The following is a 25,000-nucleotide window of genomic DNA, read 5'->3' on the forward strand; positions in this document are numbered from 1 at the left end:
CAAAGACAGAGAGGGGCAGGACGGACTTATAACAGGAGTCTATGCATTTAGATTTAACACACGGAAATCTGGCTTGTGTGCCTTCTAACATTCTTCCTCGACACAGCATATCAAAACCTTCCGTGATCAACACGTATAGATTGCCCCTCTCTCTGTACAGCTGAAATATCGTTAGATTCAACAAGGAAGGAAAAAAAAAGCCAACAGGACCAAAACGGCAAACGGCGTTGGGCAGACGCGCGTTTCCCCTCTGCCTACCACGTGCACCTGGGAGGAGGGCCGTCCACGCGCCAGCAGGGGGCGCTCCTTCTCCTCCCGCGTGCTTCTCCTCTCCGCTGCATGGGGAGCTTTCACAGAAAGCACGACAGAGCCCCGGGGGGAGGAAGGGGGTGGGGTGGGGGTTCTCCAGCTCTTCTTACCTCAGGGCAGGACGGTGACGGTGCGCGGAGGCTCGCCTGGCCAGCTCCGTCTCCGCTGCCTGGTGGCCCTAGCCGCCTCTCTCGGAGTCTCTCGGAGCCTCTCGGAGCTGCCGGGAGCCTCCCTCACAGCTTAATGTCCTGGGACTCGGACATCTTGGCCAGGGTCTTCTTCACTCTCAGGGCAGTGAGGCGAGAGGCTGGGTTGTGCGCCCAGCATTCTGTCATCAGCTTACCCATCTGTCTCAGGCACTGCACAAACATGGGAAAAACAATAGAGCAAGACTTCAGCCTGAGAGCTTAACATAGGGGTCAGCGGAGGTGACCAGTGCTTACACCCGATTACACTCCCTAACACCCACTCACCAAGTACCCCCAACAACAACCACACCCCCCAATGTCCACCCCCCCAACACCCACACCCCCCAATGTCCACCCCCCCCAACACCCACACCCCCTAATGTCCACCCCCCCAACACCCACCCCCTAATGTCCACCCCCCCAACGTCCACACCCCCTAATGTCCACCCCCCCCAACACCCACACATCCACTCCCCCCCAACACCCACACCCCCTAATGTCCACCCCCCCAACACCCACCCCCTAATGTCCACCCCCCCAACACCCACCCCCCTAACGTCCACACCCCCTCTCTTGCCTAATTCCTGCTGCCCCTACCATCCACTCCACCCCCCCCCCCCCCCCCCCCGATCTCCTAACATTCACTACCCTAATGCCCACTTCCCCAACATCTGCTCCCCCTACCTAAACTCTATAGGAAAAGGACCAGACAGCCTTGATTATATTAACCCAGTTTAATAAACTTCAGGATCAGACACACACACACACAAGTGTATCAAGGAATCAAGGCAAAAAAAGAATCTGTAATCAAGGCCAGGAGCAATGTGTATATTTATACATATGTATGAGCACTCCATCACGTTGTCTGTGTATATAAATACATATGTATGAGTTCTTAATTACGTTGTATATTTATATCAATATGTATACGAGTTCTTAATCATGTTGTGTATGTATATAAAAACATATGTATATAAGCACCTCATCACTGTGTATATGTATATAAATACATAGAGTGGTGTGAAAAAGTGTTTGCCCCCTTCCTGATATTTTTTGCATGTTTTTCACACAAATGTTTTTGATCAAATAAACAAATTTAAATGTTAGACAAAGATAACACAAGTAAACACAAAATGCAGTTTTTAAATGAAGGTTTTCATTATTAAAGGGAAAAAAAATCCTACATGGCTCTGTGTGACAAATTAACTGTGGTCATGAGTTCAATTTCTCTAGCCACACCCAGGCCTGATTACTGCCACACCTGTTCTCAATCAAGAAATCACTTAAATAGGACCTGCATGACAAAGTGAAGTAGACAAAAAAACAAAAACAAAAAAGAAAGAAAAGAAAAAAAAAGAAAAAGAAAAAGTTCCTCTAAAGCTAGACCACATTCTGCAATCCAAAGAAATTCAGGAACAAATGAGATACAAAGTAATTGAGATCTATCAGTCTGGAAAAGGTTATAAAGCCATTTCTAAAGCTTTGGGACTCCAGTGACCCACAGTGAGAGCCATTATCCACAAATGGCAAAAACATGGAACAGTGGTGAACCTTCCCAGGAGTGGCCGGCTGACCAAAATTACCCCAAGAGCGCAGTGACGACTCAACCAAGAGGTCACAAAAGACCCCACAACAACGTCCAAAGAACTGCAGGCCTCACTTGCCTCAGTTAAGGTCAGTGTTCATGACTCCACCATAAGAAAGAGACTGGGCAAAAATGGCCTGCATGGCAGAGTTCCAAGACAAAAACCACTGCTGAGCAAAAAGAACATAAAGGCTCATCTCAGTTTTGCCAGAAAACATCTTGATGATCCCCAAGACTTTTGGGAAAATACTCTGTGGACTGATGAGATAAAAGTTGAACTTTTTGGAAGGTGTATGTGTACACCATTACATCTGGCATAAAAGTAACACAGCATTTCAGAGAAGGAACATCATACCATTAGTAAAATATGGTGGTGGTCGTGTTTTGCTGCTTCAGGACTTGGAAGACTTGCTGTGGTAAAGGGAACCAAGAATTCTGCTGTCTACCAAAAAATCCTGAACAGATGGCCAGACGTTCTCCTTCGTGACCTCAAGCTGAAGCACACTTGGGTTCTGCAGCAGGACAATGATCCAAAACACACCAGCAAGTCCACTTCTGAATGGCTTAAGAAAAACAAAGTGAAGACTCTGGAGTGGCCTAGTCAAAGTCCTGACCTGAATCTTATTGAGATGCTGTGACATGACCTTAAAAAGGTGGTTCATGCTCAAAAACCCTCCAATGTGGCAGAATTGCAATAATTCTGTAAAGATGAGTGGGCCAAAATTCCCACTCAGTGCTGCAAAAGACCAGTTATCGCAAACGTTTGATTGTAGTTGTTGCTGCTAAGGGTGCCCCAACCAGTTATTAGGTTTAGGGGGCAATCACTTTTTCATACAGGGCCATGTAGGTTTGGATTTTTTTTCCCCTTAATAATAAAAACCTTCATTTCAAAACTGCATTTTGTGTATACTTGTTATCTTTGTCACACTTCAAACAAATTTAAATATTAGACAAACATGCAAAAAATAAGATATCGGGAAGGGGGCAAACACTTTTTCACACCACTGTATGTGAGTATATGTACCTCATCACTGGCCCAGCGGTTGGCAAAGGATGGACGTTGTCTCTTTATACACACCACCTCTCTCATATCCTCGTAGGATGGATCTGTGGGCACTAGGTCATAGTAAGGCAACTGATACTCCTCCACAATGCCTGCAGGAACACACAGATTATGCATTTGTACTATTATAAGCCAGAGTAACTGTTACAGTGGATCAGTTTTCGTTTGTGCATATTTGAGCACTTTCACCAGTGTGGTGCATTGTTCTGTGATGTTTTGTAATGACTTTTAAAGAGTTTATCTAAAAGGAATCCACATGAGAAAGTGACACTTGCATGGAACTTGCATGGGGTTGTTGCACAGTGTTTTATAAATGAGTTTTGTTCAGATGACCGACGTTAAGGGTTATTGTACTAGAAGAACCACCACACGCACGGTTCCGCCTGGCGGAAGCAGTGTCAGGTCTCCTTTATGTACGAAGCTGCAACTCTGTGGAATCGGCTGCCAAAGGTCTTTTAAAATGATGGATAGTACGTGAGGCTTTAAAAATGCTGTTAAGAAATGGACACAGGAGGGTGGTATGGATAACTAGATGGATGGCTTTTAAAAAAATCTGGTTATGAAGATGTTATTTTTTATTTTAGTTTTAGCTTTGAAGAGCAAATGTACTGTGATAATTGGTTCATTATGACATGCTTGCTATTTTTTATCAGCTGCACTAATATGGGTACTGTATAAGGCACAACAGAAATAAGCCTTTTTGTGTCAAACTGGACTGGTTCTGTCATTATTATAAGCACCACATGGTATGTCAGTGTGGATACTGATTGTGTAAAACACAAAATAAAATCCAATCAAATCAACTGACATTTTGCACATGTAATAAGTTTAGATTCATGGTATCCACAATTCTTCCCGGTATCTCGATGATACCTAAACTATATAAAATAATGGTGCCCATATATGCAGCAGAGCTGCACTCACCTCCAGACACGCATCTCCGGGCGATCTCCCACAGGATCAGGCCGAAGCTGTACATGTCAGCCATGATGTAAGACTGGAAATGGCTGCGGTTCAGGGTCTCGTCCAGCACCTCCGGGGGCATGTAGCGCTTGGTGCCCACACGCGTGTTCGGAGGAATGTCCACTTCATTCGTGTCACTGCAAGGGATTGGGATGGGGTCGAGGGGGGGGGGGTCAGGGGTCAGGGGTCAAACAGGGGTCGCAACATGAAGACCTGCTCTGACGTGTCTACGTTACTTGCTTGGCGGACTGGTTGGTCAGAATATTGTCAGCGGTTTCTTTTATGGGAGAAGACATGTAATACACAGGCGTTTTTTGAATCCGCATTTCAGAAAATGTCACCGCTTGTCGCTGTTGCAGCACAAACAGGGTGGGCAGAGCGTTATGAAGGCGTTTCTGCGAGAGCCATGGAAACGAAAAGAGCTTTTCCACTACAGTGAGTCACGCTCATCGCCTCGCAAAGCGTTGCAGTAAACATGCAGCTTTTGCACCGAACGTCCTTCCCAAGGTCCGTACCCAAGGCTCCACACTGCCGCTCCCGCTACACAAAGCACTAAAATGCCTTTAAAGAGGAACAAAACAGGCAGAAAACGCTGCTGCCTTCTGCCAACAGAAGGTTAGAATTCTGTGGGAGGAGGAACAGGAGCCCCTTAAATGTTCTCCCATGTAAGCATCGTCCCACCCCCACCTGATGAACTTGACGGCGAGGCCCAGGTCGGCGACGCAGCACGTGCCGTTCTTCTTCACAAGGATGTTCTTGCTCTTGAGGTCGCGGTGGGCGATGGCTGGCTTGCCCTGCGTGCCGAAGATCTCCGTGTGGAGGTGGCACAGGCCCGAGACGGCCGAGTATGCCAGCCGCAGCAGTGCCCGTGTGTCCAGCGTGGTGGACTTCAGGTAGTCGTACAGAGAGCCGCTCTCGTGGTAGTCTGTGATCAGGTAGAGCTGCGTCCAGGAACCCGTGCCCTTGATGTCTGCCGCGATGAAGCCTGGACACACACACACACACACACACACAGGCAGGAAGCAATGCTGGCTCATTTGAGCATATGCTGATACAACCACAATTCACCAGCAGCGTGCTGCGCTACAGCTGTCCCTTTTAATGCCCAGCTCTCCTTTAGGGCACCACACTGTGTCCAATGAGGCGACGCCAACATACAGGAGGTTGCGGAACCAGAGAAATAAAGGAACGGCCGGCTGTTCTTTTGTGGCGTGTTTTTCCCTTTTGCAGCCTCAGCTTCAGGGCTCATTTACAGTGATTTATGAAAACAATTCCATTAACATGCATTAAAAACGGAGAAATGACGTTTGACCCCATCAGCGGCTAGTGCGCGAGGACTATTCCAACTTATCCCATTCTTCACAAACATAGAATAAAGAAGCAGAACTCCCCCGCCCCCCTCCAGATGATACGGTCTAAAATCCTCATAAAAGCTTCCTAGGACCCGACTAGCGGACCGCTGCGCATCTGTGCCAGCTCCGTCACCCCTCGACGCCGTGGTGCGCTGCGTCATGCACTATTTTACCCAGTATGTTCTCGTGCCGCATGAGAACGGTCTGGTAGATCTCGGTCTCCCGGAACCAGCTGGCCTCCTCGGTCGTGAAGAAGACCTTGACAGCCACGCGTTCGCCACGCCAGCGGCCCATCCACACCTCGCCGTAGCGACCCTTCCCGATCTGCTTCACCATCTGGATCTGCTTAGCGATGGTGCGTTGCACCTGCGGAGCACCGGGAACGGGGCACGGCAGGTGAGAATTAGCGGCCGGCCGGAGTGCGAGGGGGTGGAGGCAGTGAGGGATGCAGTGTGTGCTTCTCACCAGCAGGGGGAGGCCCGAACCACTGCCGGAGCTCTGAGACTGCTCGATCAGGTCCTTCAGAGACTCTCCCGGAGGGATGAACGTCTCGTCCTGCTCCAGGCCGATACTGTAGTGCGGCCTCAGCTCCTGACGCTTGTATCTGGCGCACGCATACAAACGCGCGCATACACACACACGAATGTAAGCGCGCGTCAAGAGCAGAAATCTAATCAAGAATAAGCTTTAGGCAAAATCCAGTTATTTTTAACCAATCAATTTCAGTAGATTAGGCGGTTCATTGGGTAAGCATTCTACTCGAGTGTGTTCGGCGCCGATGGGAATTTTTACCTGAAGTAACAGAATACAATGATGAGCAGGAGGACAATGCTACACACTGTCACGGAGATGGACAGGGCCATGTGGTGGACACTGCTGACCACGTAGGCTACAGGAGGGACAAGAAGACCACGTTAGTCACACCAAAGGCAGCAGCCCATTCTCGAATCCTCATCTATTGGCTCTTGCAGAACGGAGTTGCCGTTTGTGTGTGTGTGTGTGTGTGTGTGTGTGAGAGGGGAAACTGAGTCGTGATCGATCGCATCCCTTGCTGCAGGACTATTATCGTGTTGCCGGGTGACGACACCAGCGAAATCCCACAGGCCCTGCTGAGACTCTCTGGGATTCTAGATTTACTGGCCCAGTCCTGCCTGTCAGGGGCGCAAGAGGACCCCATCTACACACACACACACACACACACACACACACAAACACACACACACACACACACACAAACAAGCACACACACACACACACACACACACACACACACACTCAAGCACACACACAAACAAGCACACACACAGACACAGACACACACGCACACACACGCAGGCACACACACTCAAGCACACACACAAACAAGCACACACACAGACACAGACACACACGCAGGCACACACACGCAGACGCACACACGCAGGCGCACACACACACAGACGCACACACACATGAATGCATGTGTGAATGTATGTATGCCCATTCACACAGACTCACACACACCAGGTGTGAGCGCGAGGGCTGGGATGTCTTACAGTGTGAGAGATGGACAGACAGCTGCTTGGTGCTGAGGTTGGTAACCCAAGCGCTCTCTTGGGTCTGGCTGTCCTTTTCATTAGAGAGTGAAAGAAGAAGAGAGGGACCCCCATCCTCCTCCCATCCCCCACATCCTCCCCAAGCACCCTCCTGTCTCAGGCCAGCCCGAGACGTGCGGTCTGTAACACTTTATACTGTCACGCAGCATCAGGCTGGATGTGACGGCAGCGCTCTCATATTGGAAGGGGAGTGGGATTCAACGCTGGCTGTGACCGTGTGTGCGCGTCTGCAGCCTTACTGGGTGGGAGGACCGGAGGCAAGGTGGGGAGCAGGTCCCGGTTGCAGTAGTCCTGGTCCGTGCAGCATTCCAGGACCCTCCTCAGCCGGGAATTCCCAGTGTCCTGGAGGACACACGGCCCAGTTTGGTGGATCAGTGGCCAGCGCGGCAAAAGCAAGGGGAAGATAAGCGTTTCCGGGGGGGGGTTGTTGGGGGTATCTAGCGGTGATGTAATCCTCACCCTGCACTGGAACTCAGAGCCCACAAGTCCCAGGCAGCCGGAAGTGAGCGTGGGTGGACCCCCATCCTCCTCCTCCACCATGGTGAAGCAGTAGCCGTCCGTCCTGCGGGCGTCGGCACAACGGTTAGAAAAACGGAGACGGGCGTCCCGCACGAGCGTGCCCGGCGGAAACACAGGCGGATACACGATGGCCACACTAACCCGGTCGGCCAGGCTGAAACAAATACTGACGAACACACGAGGACACACTGCAGACAGACGCACGGGAAGGCAGGAGCTCAGCACTGAGCGCAGTGGCATCTCTGTTTCGGACACGACCGCTAACCTGCCGTGATCCTGTGAGCTCAGCTGTGGGGGGTGGAGCACTAACCTGCAGGTGTTGTTGGTGGAGTCCTCAGGGCAGTGGTGGTAGCAGTGGCACCACAGGGTCCTCTCTGGAACCACCGGCACAGAGCCGCCATTCTCCTCCTTTCGGTTGTCCATCGTTGCCTTCCCAGAATTCCTCAGCAACATGGTGTCCAGCACATTTGCTGCAGAGAGAAGGAAAAACACGAACACAGGGCTTCAGTGAATTGGATAAGGGTCGGAGGATGGGTGGGTGGGGGGGGGGGCAGAGTCTGGAGTGTCAAGTGCTGCCATTGGCCGTTTGAAAGGCAGCAGAAACGTGCGGAGTGTATCCGAGTACGCAACACACTCGGATCGGTCTTCCAAACCTGGGCGTGTGCTTTAGTGCTGCTGTACGGGGGAAGTGCAGCCACGGTGAGCTCCCTGATAAACGCGCCTCATAAATACGCTCGGCAAGCAGGCCCAACAACTCTCACGGGACACAAATGTGATGACAATGTAGGAAAAAAGATTATCAAAAAGATGAACGTTCGTGTGTGTGTCTTTTCAAGCCAAACACACACCAACCCTAGTCTTCCATTCACACTCACTTATTGCGGGACAGAAATCGGATGACGCAGGTGAATCCAAGCCAGCATTGATCCACAGCCCCTCAGAAGTCCTTTAATGCACTCTCCCACACAAACAGGCCCGGCACGACCATGTCAGGATCTATACGGGCCTGCACTCAGTCCGTGTGTGTGTGCGTGTGTGTGTGAGTGTGAGAGAGTGTGAGTGAGAGAGAGAGACACTTACCTAAATACATGAACACCGAATGTGACGTGCAGTTAAATACAAACCTAAGAGATAAAAACGTTAACTGCCATTGGCGCGTAACACTTGTCCTTATTTGGGAACAGACAGAACTCTTGAGATTACACAGTGATCGCCAGGTTGCCAAGTCTATGGGAAACTCTCCAGGTTGGCTAGGTGCGCCACCCTCCTGGAGAATATCAGACACCTTTCCCCGAGTGCCTGGATGTTTTTAAACCTCCCATATTCTCCTCCTAGTGGCCGAGCGTTCAGGGCCTCGCATCAGCTGGTGTGGAGTGTTGCTGATTCATTTGTACTGAGTCAGGCCCTGGCACCGTGCAGGCGCTGTGTACTTTACACCAGAACACACCGTGCCAACGCGGGAGTTGCCACGCGGATAAGCCGCCAGATGGCGGCGGCCTTGACAGCAGCGAATCCGACGTCCCTGCACCTCTACAGGCAACAGGGAGAAAAACGGTCAAACTCTTTTTTTTTTTTCCCTAGTATGCCTTGGAGCTCAGTGGCGTTCCGATTTAGACGAGGCTGGCGTACTCGAAAACTCTCGTGACCAAACATCATGATGAGGTTTTGGAGGATTCCTGTTCCATCTCCACTGACCCTTTTAAACGAGGGACAAACAGATAGTGTCTTATCGGAGCGATGGGAAAACCTGTCCCTGCCTCCTCGGGGTTAAAAGCTCTATAAATTTCCACCCTTGGCTTACCGTTTATTCTTTCATTTGACCCCCCCCCACCACCACCCCCACAAGCCCCTCACCCTGGTGGATATGCGCCTCTCGAGGTTTACCACTGTGACGCGGCGATGAGACTGGGTGGAGATCTCCGGCCTGACTCCACCCTCCAGAGACAGTGGGGACCAGCAGCCAGTGGCCAGCGCCGTCTCATGACTGAGCCGCGGCTGACGGAGCTGCAAGAGGTGGAGTGTGACCATTAATAACACACACCGTGTCAGGCAGGCCTTTTAAAGACCTCAGAAGACGTAAACACAGCCGGGGTCTCACATACACTCCTGCGCCGCCAAATGCAGCCATTTTATACATGTAACAGAAGGCCTTTCTCTCTCTCTCACTCTAATTTGTCAAATATCGATCAAGAGGTTCTGTAACATCCCTTCACCATAGCTTAAATTTTAAAAAGGGAGATAGAAAGAGGAAGAGATTAAAGAGAGGGAAAGAAGGAGATAGAGGGAGGTAGTAAGAGAGAGAGAGAGAGAGAGAGGGGGGGGGAGAGAAAGGGAGAGAGGGGAGGTAGTGAGAGGGAGAGAGAGAGAGAGAGACAGAGAGAGAGAGAGCTGCATGCTTGGCTGGATTTAGCAGAAACCCTCAGGGCAAGTCTACATCATTAGTCCTGCGGTTAAACAGCACAAAGCAAAACACGTCTCTTTCACCACAGAAGAGCCTCTTTAAGACCACCTGCCCCGCTCTGCCCTGCCCCGCCTCATCCTGCCCCGCTCTGCCCAGTCAGCCCAGCTCTATAAGCTGCTCTGTCTTCACCTGGACGGAAGTAGAGAGCAGCCACGGGTCTGTAGACCCTTGGAAAACTGGCCCCTATTCTATCTTTGGGTAAACTTCCCACTGAATCAACACACAAGCACACGCACACACGCACGCACGCGCAGGCACACACGCACGCACGCACGCGCACACACACGCACACACGCACGCACACGCACGCGCACACACGCAGTAAAGGAAAAGCAACAGACGCGACAGTGACGTGCAGACTCCATCAGTGTGTCAGCTCCCAGCGTTCATACCCAGTTCATACCGTCTGTTTTAGCCCTCTCTGGTAGGCTTTACCCCCTCTGGGAGGTTTTCCCCCTCTGTTTTGCCCCTCTCTGGTAGGCTTTACCCCTCTCTGAACCACAGACAGATCCAGTGGGTGCAACAGTAACACTCGCTCGCCAGATTTGAGAGCTGGAGAGAAACCACATCACAACCGTCGCAAAGCTGCGACTTTTCTGTTCACAGCAGGGCGGTTACACCCAAAGACGCCAGAGTCAGATTAGGTGCTAACTGCCATGTGCCACGTCTGGAGTGGGCAGCTCTGTGCCAACCCACCTCACCCACAGGCAGGAGGGGCTCGCCGGCGCAGTCACATTACCAGCATTTAGCTGACGCTTTTGATCCAAAGCGACTTACAATCATGACTGAATACAATTTGAGCAATTGAGGGTTAAAGTGTCTTGCCAAGTGGCAACTTGGCAGTGGTGGAGCTTGAACCGAGAACCTTCTGATTACAAGTGGAGGTCCTTAACCAGTGAGTTCCCCTCGTCCCAGACAGTCCAACGTCCTCCACACAGCCCCCGTCACCCCTGGGTACCGCCGTCTGAGATGATGGAGAGTGCCACCGATTTGTTCCGCATTCGCTGCCTTCATCTGGCCCCAGGGCTGGGCCCCTCTGGGCTAGGTGCCCCAGGGCTGGGCCCCTCTGGGCTAGGTGCCCCAGGGCTGGGCCCCCCTGGGCTAGGTGCCCCAGGGCTGGGCCCCCCTGGGCTAGGTGCCCCAGGGCTGGGCCCCTCTGGGCTAGGTGCCCCAGGGCTGGGCCCCCCTGGGCTAGGTGCCCCAGGGCTGGGCCCCTCTGGGCTAGGTGCCCCAGGGCTGGGCCCCTCTGGGCTAGGTGCCCCTGGGCTGGGCCCCCCTGGGCTAGGTGCCCCTGGGCTGGGCCCCCCCGGCTGGCGTGACCAAAGGCTCCTGGATGGAAGGGGTCCCTTCTCATCCATCTGTTCTTCTGTCTCTCCCTGAATGACCCTACAGGACTGTTCTCAACCCAACGTATCTGATTCCACTGCAGGATGTGACAAGATCATCCTTCTCTAGATCATGTGCTGGTCCTGTGATCACCCCTCTCCAGTCCCTTTGACACGTCTCTGACACCTGAACCTGTTCAGATCTGCTCCTGGGATACCGCGGCGCACGGGATAATGTCCTTGTGTTTATTCCCTGCTCCAAAACAAAGGCCACTGTATCCAAAACCATGCGGTCTAACACATCTGAGCGGACATCTCGGACATTTAGGATAGACGGACAAGTGCTGTTGATGGGTAACCTTCCTGAGAGCACACGGGGAAAGCGTACATACTGACATGTGGTCTAATGACAAATGATTCACCCCACCAAAAATACAGACCGCACACATGCCACAATATCATTCTAATGCTTCCCAGTTCACTGTTGCCCGGACAACAAAGGCCAGCCCATCAATCTCGGGCCACACGCTCGTGGTCTGATATTCGAGCTGTTGGAATTCTGTTGTGAGCTCACATGACAAATAAGAAAAAAATACCCGTCCTGTTCTAACGGACCGGCACAGAGGCATGTGAGGAGGCGTGTTAGGGGCTGCTAGCCCCGCCCCTTCCCCCTGGCCCAGCCTCCATGCTCTTGTTCTTCCACGCCATGTTTAGGCACAGAGAGGACTGTGGGAGACCCCCCCGCCTCTACACCTTCATCTGTAGCCGCAACCACTCCCCTCCCTCACTCTCTCCATCCATCTTCCTCGCTCTCTCACACACACACACACACACACTGCTGGAGGGATCCCAGAGAAAGCTGCTTGCTTCCCAAAGTCCCACACCTGCTCCTTGTCTGTCATGTGCGCATGTGTGTGAGGTTTCTGGCGGTCCTGGCAGCAGCCGCTTACGTAACTTGTATTATTCAAACATTTCAGCCTCGATAACTTCACTGCGCCGGTCTTTCCCGCCGCTGTTTATGTTGGTCGATTCAAATGTCGCGTTTGCGGGCGGCGCTGCGCAAATGTTTACGTGCTTTCAGCTCGTGCCTCGTCGGGAGGCAGTAATTAGAGGTCTTTTTTTCCCTACTTTTCTCAACAAACGCATTAAACGTAACGAACCTCTCGTAACAAACCCACCGCTCGGAGCTCCTGCGTTTACACACGCAGCCTCCAACACCTCAGCTGCCATTACAGCCATAATTATCTGAGCTTTCGTGGTAATGAAGGTGTCAGATTGAGGGAAGCCCCCCCCACTATACCCCACCCCCCACTCTCCTGGTGGAGGGGACGCAGGGGCCCCTCTCGCAGGGCCAATGCCGGAGCACCACATCCGAGTGTTGGCCAGATCAGGTTCTGCTTGTGGGAATCTGATCCGCATCCTGTGAGGAAGCTGACCATCCGGTTCGGCTGGAGCAAGCCCCAGCCCCCCAAAACACTCTTTACACACACACGCACGCGCATACACACACACACACACACACACACACACACACTCCCCTTTGCCCACCCCACACACTCTTGATTCTTGATGCTGTGGAAAAGGTGGACACTTGCACCAGTGTACTAGTGTAGTGTACTAGTGTAGTGTACTAGTGTAGTGTACTAGTGTAGTGTACTAGTGTAGTGTACTACTCCAGTGTACTAGTGTAGTGTACTAGTGTAGTGTACTAGTGTAGTGTACTACTCCAGTGTACTAGTGTAGTGTACTAGTGTAGTGTACTAGTGTAGTGTACTACTCCAGTGTACTAGTGTAGTGTACTAGTGTAGTATACTAGTGTAGTGTACTAGTGTAGTGTACTAGTGTAGTGTACTAGTGTAGTGTACTACTCCAGTGTACTAGTGTAGTGTACTAGTGTAGTATACTAGTGTAGTGTACTAGTGTAGTATACTAGTGTAGTGTACTAGTGTAGTGTACTACTCCAGTGTACTAATGTAGTGTACTAGTGTAGTATACTAGTGTAGTGTACTAGTGTAGTATACTAGTGTAGTGTACTAGTGTAGTGTACTACTCCAGTGTACTAATGTAGCGTACTAGTGTAGTATACTAATGTAGTATACTAGTGTAGTGTACTACTCCAGTGTACTAATGTAGCTTACTAGTGTAGTGTACTAATGTAGTATACTAGTGTAGTGTACTACTCCAGTGTACTAATGTAGTGTACTAGTGTAGTGTACTACTCCAGTGTACTAATGTAGCGTACTAGTGTAGTGTACCAATGCAGTGTACTAGTGTAGTGTACTAGTGTAGTGTACTAGTGTAGTGTACTAATGTAGCATACTAGTGTAGTGTACTACTCCAGTGTACTAGTGTAGTGTACTAGTGTAGTGTACTAGTGTAGTGTACTAGTGTAGTGTACTAGTGTAGTGTACTACTCCAGTGTACTAGTGTAGTGTACTAGTGTAGTGTACTAGTGTAGTGTACTACTCCAGTGTACTAGTGTAGTGTACTAGTGTAGTGTACTAGTGTAGTGTACTACTCCAGTGTACTAGTGTAGTGTACTAGTGTAGTATACTAGTGTAGTGTACTAGTGTAGTGTACTAGTGTAGTGTACTAGTGTAGTGTACTACTCCAGTGTACTAGTGTAGTGTACTAGTGTAGTATACTAGTGTAGTGTACTAGTGTAGTATACTAGTGTAGTGTACTAGTGTAGTGTACTACTCCAGTGTACTAATGTAGTGTACTAGTGTAGTATACTAGTGTAGTGTACTAGTGTAGTATACTAGTGTAGTGTACTAGTGTAGTGTACTACTCCAGTGTACTAATGTAGCGTACTAGTGTAGTATACTAATGTAGTATACTAGTGTAGTGTACTACTCCAGTGTACTAATGTAGCTTACTAGTGTAGTGTACTAATGTAGTATACTAGTGTAGTGTACTACTCCAGTGTACTAATGTAGTGTACTAGTGTAGTGTACTACTCCAGTGTACTAATGTAGCGTACTAGTGTAGTGTACCAATGCAGTGTACTAGTGTAGTGTACTAGTGTAGTGTACTAGTGTAGTGTACTAATGTAGCATACTAGTGTAGTGTACTACTCCAGTGTACTAGTGTAGTGTACTAGTGTAGTGTACTACTCCAGTGTACTAGTGTAGTGTACTAATGTAGTATACTAGTGTAGTGTACTAATGTAGTATACTAGTGTAGTGTACTACTCCAGTGTACTAATGTAGCGTACTAGTGTAGTGTACCAATGCAGTGTACTAGTGTAGTGTACCAATGCAGTGTACTAGTGTAGTGTACTAGTGTAGTGTACCAATGCAGTGTACTAGTGTAGTGTACTAGTCCAGCGTACCAATGCAGTGTACTAGTGTAGTGTACTAGTCCAGTGTACCAATGCAGTGTACTAGTGTAGTGTACCAATGCAGTGTACTAGTGTAGTGTACCAATGCAGTGTACTAGTGTAGTGTACCAATGCAGTGTACTAGTGTAGTGTACTAGTCCAGCGTACCAATGCAGTGTACTAGTGTAGTATACTAGTCCAGTGTACCAATGCAGTGTACTAATGTAGTGTACTACTCCAGTGTACTAGTGTAGCGTACTGACCTAGCATACTACTGCAGAATACTAGTGTTGTGTGCTACTGCAGTGTACTACTGCAGTATACTAATGTAGTGTACTACTGCAGTATACTAATGTAGTGTACTACTGCAGTATACTAATGTAGTGTACTACTGCAGTATACTAATGTAGTGTACTACTGCAGCATACTAATGTAGTGTACTACTGCAGCATACTAATGCCGTGTACTACTGTGGTGTACTAATGTAGTGTACTAGTGCAACATACTACTAGTGCTGTGTACTACTCCAGTGTACTAATGGAGTGTGCTACTGTAATGTACCCCCCCCCTCCTCCTGCTAGCCCGCTGCCTATGAGTTTCCCTGGTAACGTGTCGCAGTGTACAGTAAAGCGTGCAGGGTTATAAGCAGTATATATCACAGTCTCTTCTCAAAACAGGAACTGTTACATGTTGACATGCCAAACTACCGGAGAGAGCAGCTGTCAACAACTTGCTTTGAGTTAGTATCTTTACTAATTCCGCCCACACACACACACACACACACACACTCTCTCTCTCTCTACACTTTACAAACGCTGATACACACACAATCCCATACTAATGCAGGCACACAAACAGACATAGAAAGACAAACAACTAGTCAGCCCCACACACACACACACACACACACACACACACACACACACACACAAAAGAATGTCACCTTGAGGACTCAGTGGGGAGTGTGTTCTCCTTGGGGAGTCAGCAGAACCCACATTCCCTCCCTGAAGGTCGTGAGGAGATAACGGTGCGGAGCCGGCCTTGCTCCCATGGCCGAGTCTCCACACCGACGTCTGCTATGCTCCCGGCCGAGCCATGTACGCACGGTGCACAGAAGACGTCTTAGTGAGCAACACACGAACACCATACTACGACATGAAAATGGCCAGTTTTAGTGGCGTGGTAACGAAAAGATGGCAGCGTCCCACAGACTGATAGAGGTTCAGTGGTGAGAAAAAGACCCTGTAATGTATCACACTGAAGGCTTAAATAAAGAAAACAGATGACTAAACCTGAACTGGTCCATCATGGTAAGTAATGATAAAGGCATCTGTGTGTAGTCCGTAAAGCCAAGGTGAGTCAGTGACCCCTGGCCCACGCATCTCCTGCCCTCTCTGGAATAAAGGAGGCGTTTCAGTTGGCGACAGCGGCCCACGGCCCGATCTGCTCAACGAACTGCAGCTGGTGTGCCGGTTCTGCCTGGTGTAGAGAGGGAGAGAAAGAGAGAGAGCTCACGGCAACACACGGAGTTGCACGGAGACGCATTCCCCGAGCCTGACACCCCGCGTCTTGGCCTGTACCCGACCGGCCGCCTGAATGACACCACAGACCAGCAACAAGTGCATGACAGGCGAGATTAAGACTTCTCAAGCATGGAGACCAAGGCAGAGATTGGCAGACACACACACACACACACACTAAAAAAACGTGTGAGTTTGGGCACAAACGTTCACTGTTCATGTCTGCACTTATCATCGCCCTTTAGCCGCTGGCTAAAACACTGCTGGCATCGATCTCCTATCAGCGTGCCAAGCGGAAAATAACTCAAATGCATGATTGCAGTCTACGTGCACAGTTAGCCACCACTGTGGAGGTCAGACAGATACCGCCATGATGTAACAAACTGTAAGAGAACGCGGAGAGGCACTTTCCATTAGACGCAACGTTCAGCACCGTGACACAAACCATAACAGCCTCTGATTTGCTTTCTGTTTAATACTGAACCACTCAGGGGCAAAAATGTGATAAATTCCTTTTAACAACGCAAGTTGTTTTTTTTTTTTTGTTTTTTTTTTACAGATTAGAGACACACTGGCCAGACCCACATAGCAAGTCGATACGATCAAACGCAATCATTTGGCATCAGTGGAATATTCATGCAACATTCAACATGAGAAATTTTAAGTTTAAAAACAAACAAAGCAAAGCTGCAGACCAGAATGACACTCGAACTTGCGACCCACAAAGCCACAGGAAATGGAACTATAACTTATGATACCAAGCCTGGATTGGCCACCTCAAAAACCAAAGCTGCACGACAGTATTGTCCCCATTCCAGTCACACGCTATCAGACATTTCACCTCTTCATGCAAGAAAATATCCCCCACAAACACCATCAGCTGCAAACGCACATTAACGTCAAGGAGGCCAAGCAACCACATTTAGCGGTGACGACGCTTCACAGATTCATTTTTCACTCTCTGATTTGGGGTTCGCTTCCACAGCAGAAGCAGCTGCTCCGGCCCAGTCTGGCCTGCTCCGGCCCGAAGGTCTCCACTAGCCGTGGTGTAGGTCCGACGCTCAACGGCCTGCATTTCTGTTCGGCGGCGAGGAATGTATGTGGCGGCGTGTGCCGTGGGCATGCGGAGCGGGGCGGGGCAGGGTGTGTGTGGGGGGGTATCTTCAGGAGGACAACAGACTTTTACTACTCGGCGCCCAACTGTGTGTTTCACAAGTGTCTGACAACTGACGGGTTCTGGGCACGCTTCAAAGGTTATGCCAAATGCCACACCAGCAAGTCAAAACGACTCGCAGCAAAACACAGCAATACACAGCCCCGCCAACATCCACCGCCCGACATGGAGGCCTTGTAACCCCGACAACCATACAGAGTCTTCTCTTTTTAAAAAAAATAAATAAATAAATCCAACAATGTATTTTTTAGTCAGTTGTTTATTATTTATATTAAACTTAAACGACAATGTTTTTATAATCTATTATCCATTTTTATCCGCTGAGTTGCTGAGACATTAAGTGTATTGGAAACATACACAGCCACCAGTATAAACTTATGTTCTGTTTATCAGACAATCACAGGGATACAAGTTTGGCGTCTGTCTGACACAGGAGGGGGTTGGGGGGTTGTTGGTGTTGTGCTAACAGTCACAAGTTAAATACTTCGATCATAACAGCTTTGCCCACATAAATACCAGCATGCAAAAATAGCCTTGACTTCCAGAGCCCTGAGCGCCTCTTCCTGACAAGCCCGGTAGCTGAGGCGAGGCACGGCGTTCGAGGCGGCCAGCTGCTGGTGGTACTCACCGTGAGCAGAGTCCAGAGCACTTAGGGCCAACAGGAGCAGCGGTAACAGGGTCCCGTGGCCTCGGTCCAACGGAGACGGCGTCCCGCGGCCCCGTGGCCCGAGAGAGCGGGCCATGAGTGTGTGTGCGCCTGCCAGCCACCGAAAACGCTGCCCGCCACACGCGCACACCGCAATGACTCCACTGCTACTCCACGCCGACGGCCTGGCCGGGATGAGAGGAGAGAGAGAAAGAGAGAGAGAGAGAGAGAGAGAAACAGGAGGAGGAGGAGAGAGGGTGTTACTCAGTTGCTCACTCTTTCACAGTCACGCACACACGCGCGTGCACACACACACACACACACACGCTTGCAGTGTCGCCTGTGTGTTTGGGCCGTCCCACTCTTGCGGGTGGGGGGGGTGGACTATAAAAGAAGCAGCAGATCCCCGCAGCTGAGCTCAACCCACCACCCCCACCCCCCGCTCGGCTGGAGCCCTCCGGCCCGCTCGCACACAAGGAAGGAGGGCCGAGCTCTGAGATGGGGGAGAGAATGTGGCGGCTACTCTGACCCCTAAAGACAGGCCCAAACACGAATGGAGAGAGAGAGGGAGAGAGGGATGGATGGAGAGAGAGAGAGAGAGAGAGAGAGAGAGAGGGACAGGGCTCACGAGGCCACCGTGGAAATGTCGCCACCACACACTCGGCTCTCGAGCGCCTCAAAGTCACCGCAGCACGCTTGTCTGAGGCGACATAGGTGTCGGCAGCAGACCCACAAGCCCCGGCGGTGGGGGGGGGGCCTTTTTGTGCACTGCTTTAAGGATTCCCCCCTCAGCTCTTCAGGGTGCTGACATCTGAGTGACAGGTCATTATGGCCCAGTTACAGCACACAAAGCAGCCAGTGAAAACAAACGCCGGTGGAAAACCGCGCATGACAAGAGGCATTCACACATCAGGTGACTCTAAGCCTCACCTCCGTAGCCCCGCCCCTCCCACCTCTAATCTCCCAAGTAAACTCCCCCCACCCACCCACCCACCCCATTCCCACAGCAAAAGACTTTCTGCGAGTTACAAGTTAAGCGGCTTAGGCAGGCTATTACAGAGATTACATCAAGCTGGCCATGCCTGCGCTTCGCATGGGGGGTAATTGGATTGGCACTCTCCTCTCGGCCGTGCGGGAGATGGGCATCGCCGGAGCACTGGGGCCGCGAACGCCCGAGGGCGTACCCAGCGACCGAGCATGTCGCCCCCGCTTCAAACACGCCCCGCTCTTTTAAACTGCACACACACGCGCGCGCGCGCACGTTACGACACTCTGTTACCCAGTGTGAAGTCCGAAGGAAACGTTTATGTCGGGCGCGAAGGCGAGAAGACCAAGACGGAGCAAGGGAGAGAAAGTAGGAAGACAGATCTGCCCTGTGACAGAGGAGCCGAGCGGCGGACACGGCTCAGGTACGGCTGCGCCTCCTCTCCCGACTCTGCTGGCTTTCAGCTCTCCTCTCCGTTGGACCGGGACTCATCGATCAAGTCGATTCAAAGGGAGACGAACCTCGGCGTGGAGATGAATCGCTTGGCCTTTCTCCCCATCTCCCGCCTGCTGGGTGCCCCACGGCCCTGACCCCCACGCACCCCGACCTCTGCCCGCCCACAGCTCGCTCTCTTCTTGGGCCATGGTGCTCTGTGGAGCCCTTTGAGGCGTGTGAATGAAGATCTTGTTGTGTGTGGAAGATGGAGAGAGGGGGAAAGAAAGCAGAAGGGGGAGAGATAGAAATACAAAGAGAGAGAGAGAGGGGGGGAGAGGGGGGGGGAGAGAGAGAGAGAGAGGGGGGGGAGAGAGGGGGAGAGAGAGAGAGAGAGAGAGAGGGGGGGGGGAGAGAGAGAGAGAGAGAGGGAGGGAGGGAGTGCTGTTCCATGTGGAGGCCAAACAGGCGGAAGTGACACAGCTCAGCACGAGCATGAGCATTTATACGCCTGTGACAGGCGGCTCGTACGGAAGGCGGCAGGGCAGGGTGGAGAGGAGTAGAGGAGGAGCATGCGATCTTCGGGAATCCCTGGAGTTCCGGGCCAGGTTTCCAGCCTCTGCTCTGCACATCGGTGGTTTTATCACCGTGGAAACGCAATAACCCATCAAAGCTTGGCCAAACAACACAGCAAGGCCCGATAAAACTCATCTAGGGGAGAAATGGGCTAACCTGCACCCTGGTGAGCGGAGGGGGGGGGGGTTCACCCACGTCTCCTGCTCCATCGCACTCAGGGAAAATCAGTGGGACAAGCGCAAAATTCCCAATCCAACCGAAAAACAAAGAGGGACAGCAGGGCTGGAGTGGAGGCAGGGATTCTAAAGTTACAATGGCCGCTGACGGAATGCACGCCATGAGCAATGTTCCGCCTCACGGCAGCGTTGACCCTGGGGACTCCGAAAATCCGGCAGGGGGGCGGGGGGGGATTTTTCTTTTTGGCGGCTGGTTTGTCTGGGGGTGGGGGTATTGTGGGAGGGGGGTTTAGGGTTTAAGGGCTCAATCCCAGAGTCGTGTGTGAAAGCCATCCGCTTCCTTGAGCCGAACAGCTGCACGCAGGTGGGAAAGCTGACTGGGATCCCACTGCCCGGAGGTCTGAGATCATCGACGGGGCCTCCGCCTCCGCACGCCCCACTCAGCACCTCCAGCTCCACGGCCTCCTCGGACCGCGCCGGACAGGGCCGGAGAGCCATCAGGTGACCGTGGCGACAGAGATAGCCTGGCAGGACGATTAAACACAGCTCATCTCCCAGACCTCCAGATGCAGGATCACTGGTCTCTAAACGAAGCTTCGCAAAATAACTTTGCCTGCAATCGGAGAATTTTTACATTCAATTGATTCTGGTTTTGGCAGGACCCACATTTAGCAAGTGACCAGACTTTTTGTGACGTGGGCTGCAGAATTAAACGTCAGCCCTCGTACACTGCGGTGTTGGTACCGGAGCACACGAACGCACATGATCGACCCATTTCATGTAAACTGCAATAAATAAATATCTAATAAATATGGAGGAAAAAAAAAAACAGGTCGGTAAAGGGGAAAACCTCAGCTTTGAGCGATGTGTAATTCCTCCGTGACCCCCCCCCACTGCGCCTGGAGAAAGCTCAATGTTACAGTTCCTCTTTTAGCCCCGCCCACTCCCCAGCAGTGAGGTCTGGTCTTCATGAATATGCAAAAACCTGCACGATGGGACGCCAAAAGTGCATTCTCCCAACCGCTGAGGCTTTGAAGTCACAAAAGAATGCCAGTCTTAGAGAGAAAGAAAGAGAGAGAGAGAGAAAGAGGAATAAGACATTGTCACAGCAAGGATCTCTGTGGGAGAATGGAGTGACAAAATGGAGGAGAGAAAGCATTGGCTCTCTGGCGAAGGTGTTGTCTCGAACGTGGCGTAACGAGGGACCGCCGTTAGCACGCCTCGCCATGGCAATCATGGGTTTATAAAACAGCAGCACGTTTAAAAAACAAAACAAAAAAACAAACCATGCAGGATTGTGTCATTGCTCAAATGCCAGGAAGCAAAACTTGTTTGTTTTTGAGTGCGTCGGCAAACAAGTGAAGTCTCGCTTGCGCTCTCGTGTCGAGCAACGTTTAAGCGTTTTGAAAGGACCAGTTCAAGTAACTGCCAAACAGCCGTGTGTCACCAGGACCGCAGAGAAGTGACACACGTTTAGGAGTGTTTACGAAACCAAGCATACACTAAAACGCAGGGCGCACTCGCACACATGTCGAAAAGACATAATATATCTTTGGATTTGGCAGGCGATAAAGATTTGCACAAAGATCTGCTGGTCGTAATTCAGTGCGAGTGTGTGAGCCCACGCAGCTACTTGGCGCACATGCCTGAAGGCCGGCAGCGCACGTGACGCTTGTTGAAATGCCTTGTCCGCGTCTCAGCCACGGGGGCACGCTCCGCATTAGCGCTGTCAAATCCCCACGTGACCCCGTTAGTGTGTACGAAAAGGGAATGAAACACATACACACATACACAAACAGAATGAAACACACACACACACACCCGTGCACACACACACACACACACACACAGTCGCGCTTGTCTCCGTAAAAGGTGCTGGGAGTCAAAAGAAAGTTGTCACGACCTGCCCGATTTGCCGAGTGCTTTTACCACGCTTTATTTCTCCCAGTGGCTGCTGTCTGAAGGACAGCCACGCCCTCCGCGAGGGCGAATACTCCAACTGAAGCGCCATGAAATCGACAGAGGCTTCCTGCTTGGACTCCAGGCATACAGGGCCCGTCTTCAGTGACGGGCAGTGGCGATTCATGAGCAGATACCTGAAGAAGCCTTTGATGAGGTTCCCTCATGTTCAATAAAGGCTCACGGCCGGGGAGATGGGAGACATGGCATCTGGGGTCGGTTCCCCTCCCGTCTGATCTGGAGGGGAGTCTGCCGTGACGGGTGGAGCAGCTGGAGTGGAGGGAGGGGGTATTGTAGAGACAGGGCAGGGTGTGTAGAGGGGGCAGAAGATGTCTGGGACTGTGATCTTCTGTCCCCAGTGAAAGGTGAAGCGCGCCTCAGAGAGCTGTCCTCAGCGTAACGTCTCTGGATCTCATCACTGGTCCAGTGCAACCAGACGTTCTGGGTGGAGTTCTGATCAGTAGGGGAGCTCAATCGCGAGCAACTCATGGCAAACAAATTCTACTTTATTTTTATCACCCAAATTCTATTTGATTAAAAACTCTCTCAGATGAGCTGCCAATTCCAGCCATGTCAAAGCATCACAGCACCGGGCGGCTCACACTTGGACAGTCTCTCACAAGCTTCCTGCGTTCCAGAGCTTTCCCAGTGTTCCTGAGCTTTCGCCGCACGGCGAGGGACCTCTGGGACGGAGGCTCACGGGTTGGACCTCGTGAGCACCTGACACCAAGCCGATGCATTTGTTTTAGAGCCATTGTCTGCTCTTGGACACATAAAGGGGCCCGAGGGTACGAAGACAGAACACAGGAGCACCTGCTCCAGCATAGCTGATCCCAGATCTGCTCCTCTCTTACATCAGTAATATGTGGGTCATGTTTCCGTGTGAAATGGGTTGAGTCCAGGTGGATTCAGGGGGATGTTCAGCTTTCACCTGCGTGCGTACGCACACACACACACACACACACACACACACACACACACACACACACACACACACACACACACACACACTCGTGCAAACCACCACCGTCCAGCCTCTGGCTGGAATGGAGGTGCCCCAAGCCAGAGTGAGTGCTGTGATTTTCCATCGTCAAGGCAACCAGAGCCAGGAGCCAAGAACAGCATTGGTGTGCGACCCTCCCCGCCCACCTGGGCTGGAGCAGAACCCCCCCCCCACCCCGTTTAATAAGAGGGGTGCTTTGTCGGTGTCGGGCCCTGACCGAGCAGTCCTGTCTGCTTTCCATGCACTGCAATGTGTGTGTTCGCCCCTCCCTCACCCCTCCCTCGCCCCACCACACTCTGCCCCACGCCGCCTCGCACCTCGCAAGTGTTTCCACCTCAAACTGTTTATAGGTGTCCGAGGTGCACGTTAACAGTGAGCTGGAGATGTGAACACACACACACACACACACACACACAGTAATATCTTACATGGAGGAAGTCTTGTCACAGTGCAGAACCCAGAGGTACCTTATACAGACAGAAACGCTTGTTTCCACTGGACAGGAGAGCCAGGGGTCTGTGTGGTGTGGTAACCAAATCACAAGACCACACAGTGAATCACGGAGAGAGAGAGAGAAACACGTCTGACACCTAAACCGGGGGGGTTCACAGCACAAGCAAGCAGCCAGCGAGTATTAATACCTCTGGTAGGGGAGACAGAAGAAAAGAAAGAGGGGAAAGTGAGGGGGAGAGAGAGGGAGAGAGAGAGAGAGAGAGAGAGAGAGAGGTAGAGAGAGAGAGAGAGGGAGAGAGAGAGAGAGAGAGGGAGAGAGAGAGAGAGGGAGAGAGAGAGGGAGGGAGAGAGAGAGAGAGAGGGAGAGAGAGGGAGAGAGAGGGAGAGAGAGAGAGAGAGGGAGAGAGAGAGAGAGGGAGAGAGAGAGAGAGAGAGGGAGAGAGAGAGAGAGGGAGAGAGAGGGAGAGAGAGCTCTGAGGTCTGCTCTGACTAATTAGCTCCTGTAAATGTGAAATATTGTAAGTGAGTTGGGCTCAGGGAAGGTCTCAGGGGCTAATGGTGTAGTGTGGCCCGGCCCGGCATGGATAGAGAGAGAGAGAGAGGGAGCGCGCGTCACACTAGACCTTTCAGTCCCGAGCCCTGCCTCACGGAGAAACAGAGCAGCTCTTGTTTCAGACTCTTGTAAAACAATATTGCAAAAGAATCATTACAGCACTTGAGCAATCAACCCCCCCCCCCCCCCCACACACACACACACCCACGGAGGGCCTGCATGGTAGACACAAGACAGAGAGGTGAGAGAGGGAGAATTTCCACTCCTTTTGGCCAAAGTCCCATTTTTGATCAGGTTTAATTAATCAAAGGATTTAACAGACAGCTCTGGAATTGATAAATATTTATATTCCTGTGGCAGGAGCAGGTGGGTGTCATTCATATTAAAAAAGGAATGGGAAAAATAGCAATTAAGGTGAAATAAATCATGCGAGACTTGCCAAATCGACAGGAGCTTTTAAGGCAGGGATTGTTTGGAAGTGTCCACTTTATAATCCGAGGACAGTGGTGCCCAAGGGCCTTTTTAAAGAGCGGTTTGAACGCCCAGGAAAGCAGGGGTCACTGAGCCGTCCCCCAACCCCACGCTGACCCCCACACTGACCCCCGCAACATTATGCTGGGTCTGTCCTTGTCCCTGGACACCTGTGCTCCAGTGGCCTGTTTGGAGTCCTACATTCATACAGACACGCACACACACACATATACATATACATACACACACACACACATCCATAACTCTGATATACAGCAGGACATGCCTAAGCCACACAACAGGATCAAAGCCAGACTGTCACATGCATTTATGTAGTTCCATGCCATTCCGAAATAACAGCCTGAGAGAC

The 25,000-nt window shown here is 51.2% G+C and overlaps 1 protein-coding gene across 5 annotated transcripts in view; it reads right to left on the reverse strand.

Moving 5' to 3' along the window:
- Positions 1–25,000, reverse strand: part of bmpr1bb (bone morphogenetic protein receptor, type IBb) — a 52,800-nt gene that overhangs the window by 404 nt on the left and 27,396 nt on the right. For 2 of the 5 annotated variants that reach the window (XM_027003509.3, XM_027003508.3), the window contains 11 exons: positions 18,005–18,207; positions 7,885–8,044; positions 7,515–7,617; positions 7,295–7,397; positions 6,253–6,349; positions 5,926–6,064; positions 5,634–5,826; positions 4,796–5,093; positions 4,070–4,245; positions 3,107–3,237; positions 1–668 (listed from right to left, as the gene is read on the reverse strand). The exon at positions 1–668 is cut by the window's left edge and continues 404 nt beyond it. In XM_027003509.3, the coding sequence (XP_026859310.1) occupies positions 543–668; positions 3,107–3,237; positions 4,070–4,245; positions 4,796–5,093; positions 5,634–5,826; positions 5,926–6,064; positions 6,253–6,349; positions 7,295–7,397; positions 7,515–7,617; positions 7,885–8,044; positions 18,005–18,119 (1,641 nt within the window). In that variant the 5' untranslated portion in view covers positions 18,120–18,207 and the 3' untranslated portion in view covers positions 1–542. Of the gene's footprint in view, positions 669–3,106; positions 3,238–4,069; positions 4,246–4,795; positions 5,094–5,633; positions 5,827–5,925; positions 6,065–6,252; positions 6,350–6,995; positions 7,266–7,294; positions 7,398–7,514; positions 7,618–7,884; positions 8,045–15,625; positions 16,162–17,094; positions 17,375–18,004; positions 18,208–25,000 lie in introns of those variants that run through there. The other 3 variants (XM_027003510.3, XM_081702722.1, XM_081702723.1) reach the window with 3 other exon arrangements.

Source organism: Electrophorus electricus, chromosome 19, assembly GCF_041902795.1.
Source record: "Electrophorus electricus isolate QZ-2024a chromosome 19, ASM4190279v1, whole genome shotgun sequence".
Taxonomy (NCBI): Eukaryota; Metazoa; Chordata; class Actinopteri; order Gymnotiformes; family Gymnotidae; genus Electrophorus; species Electrophorus electricus.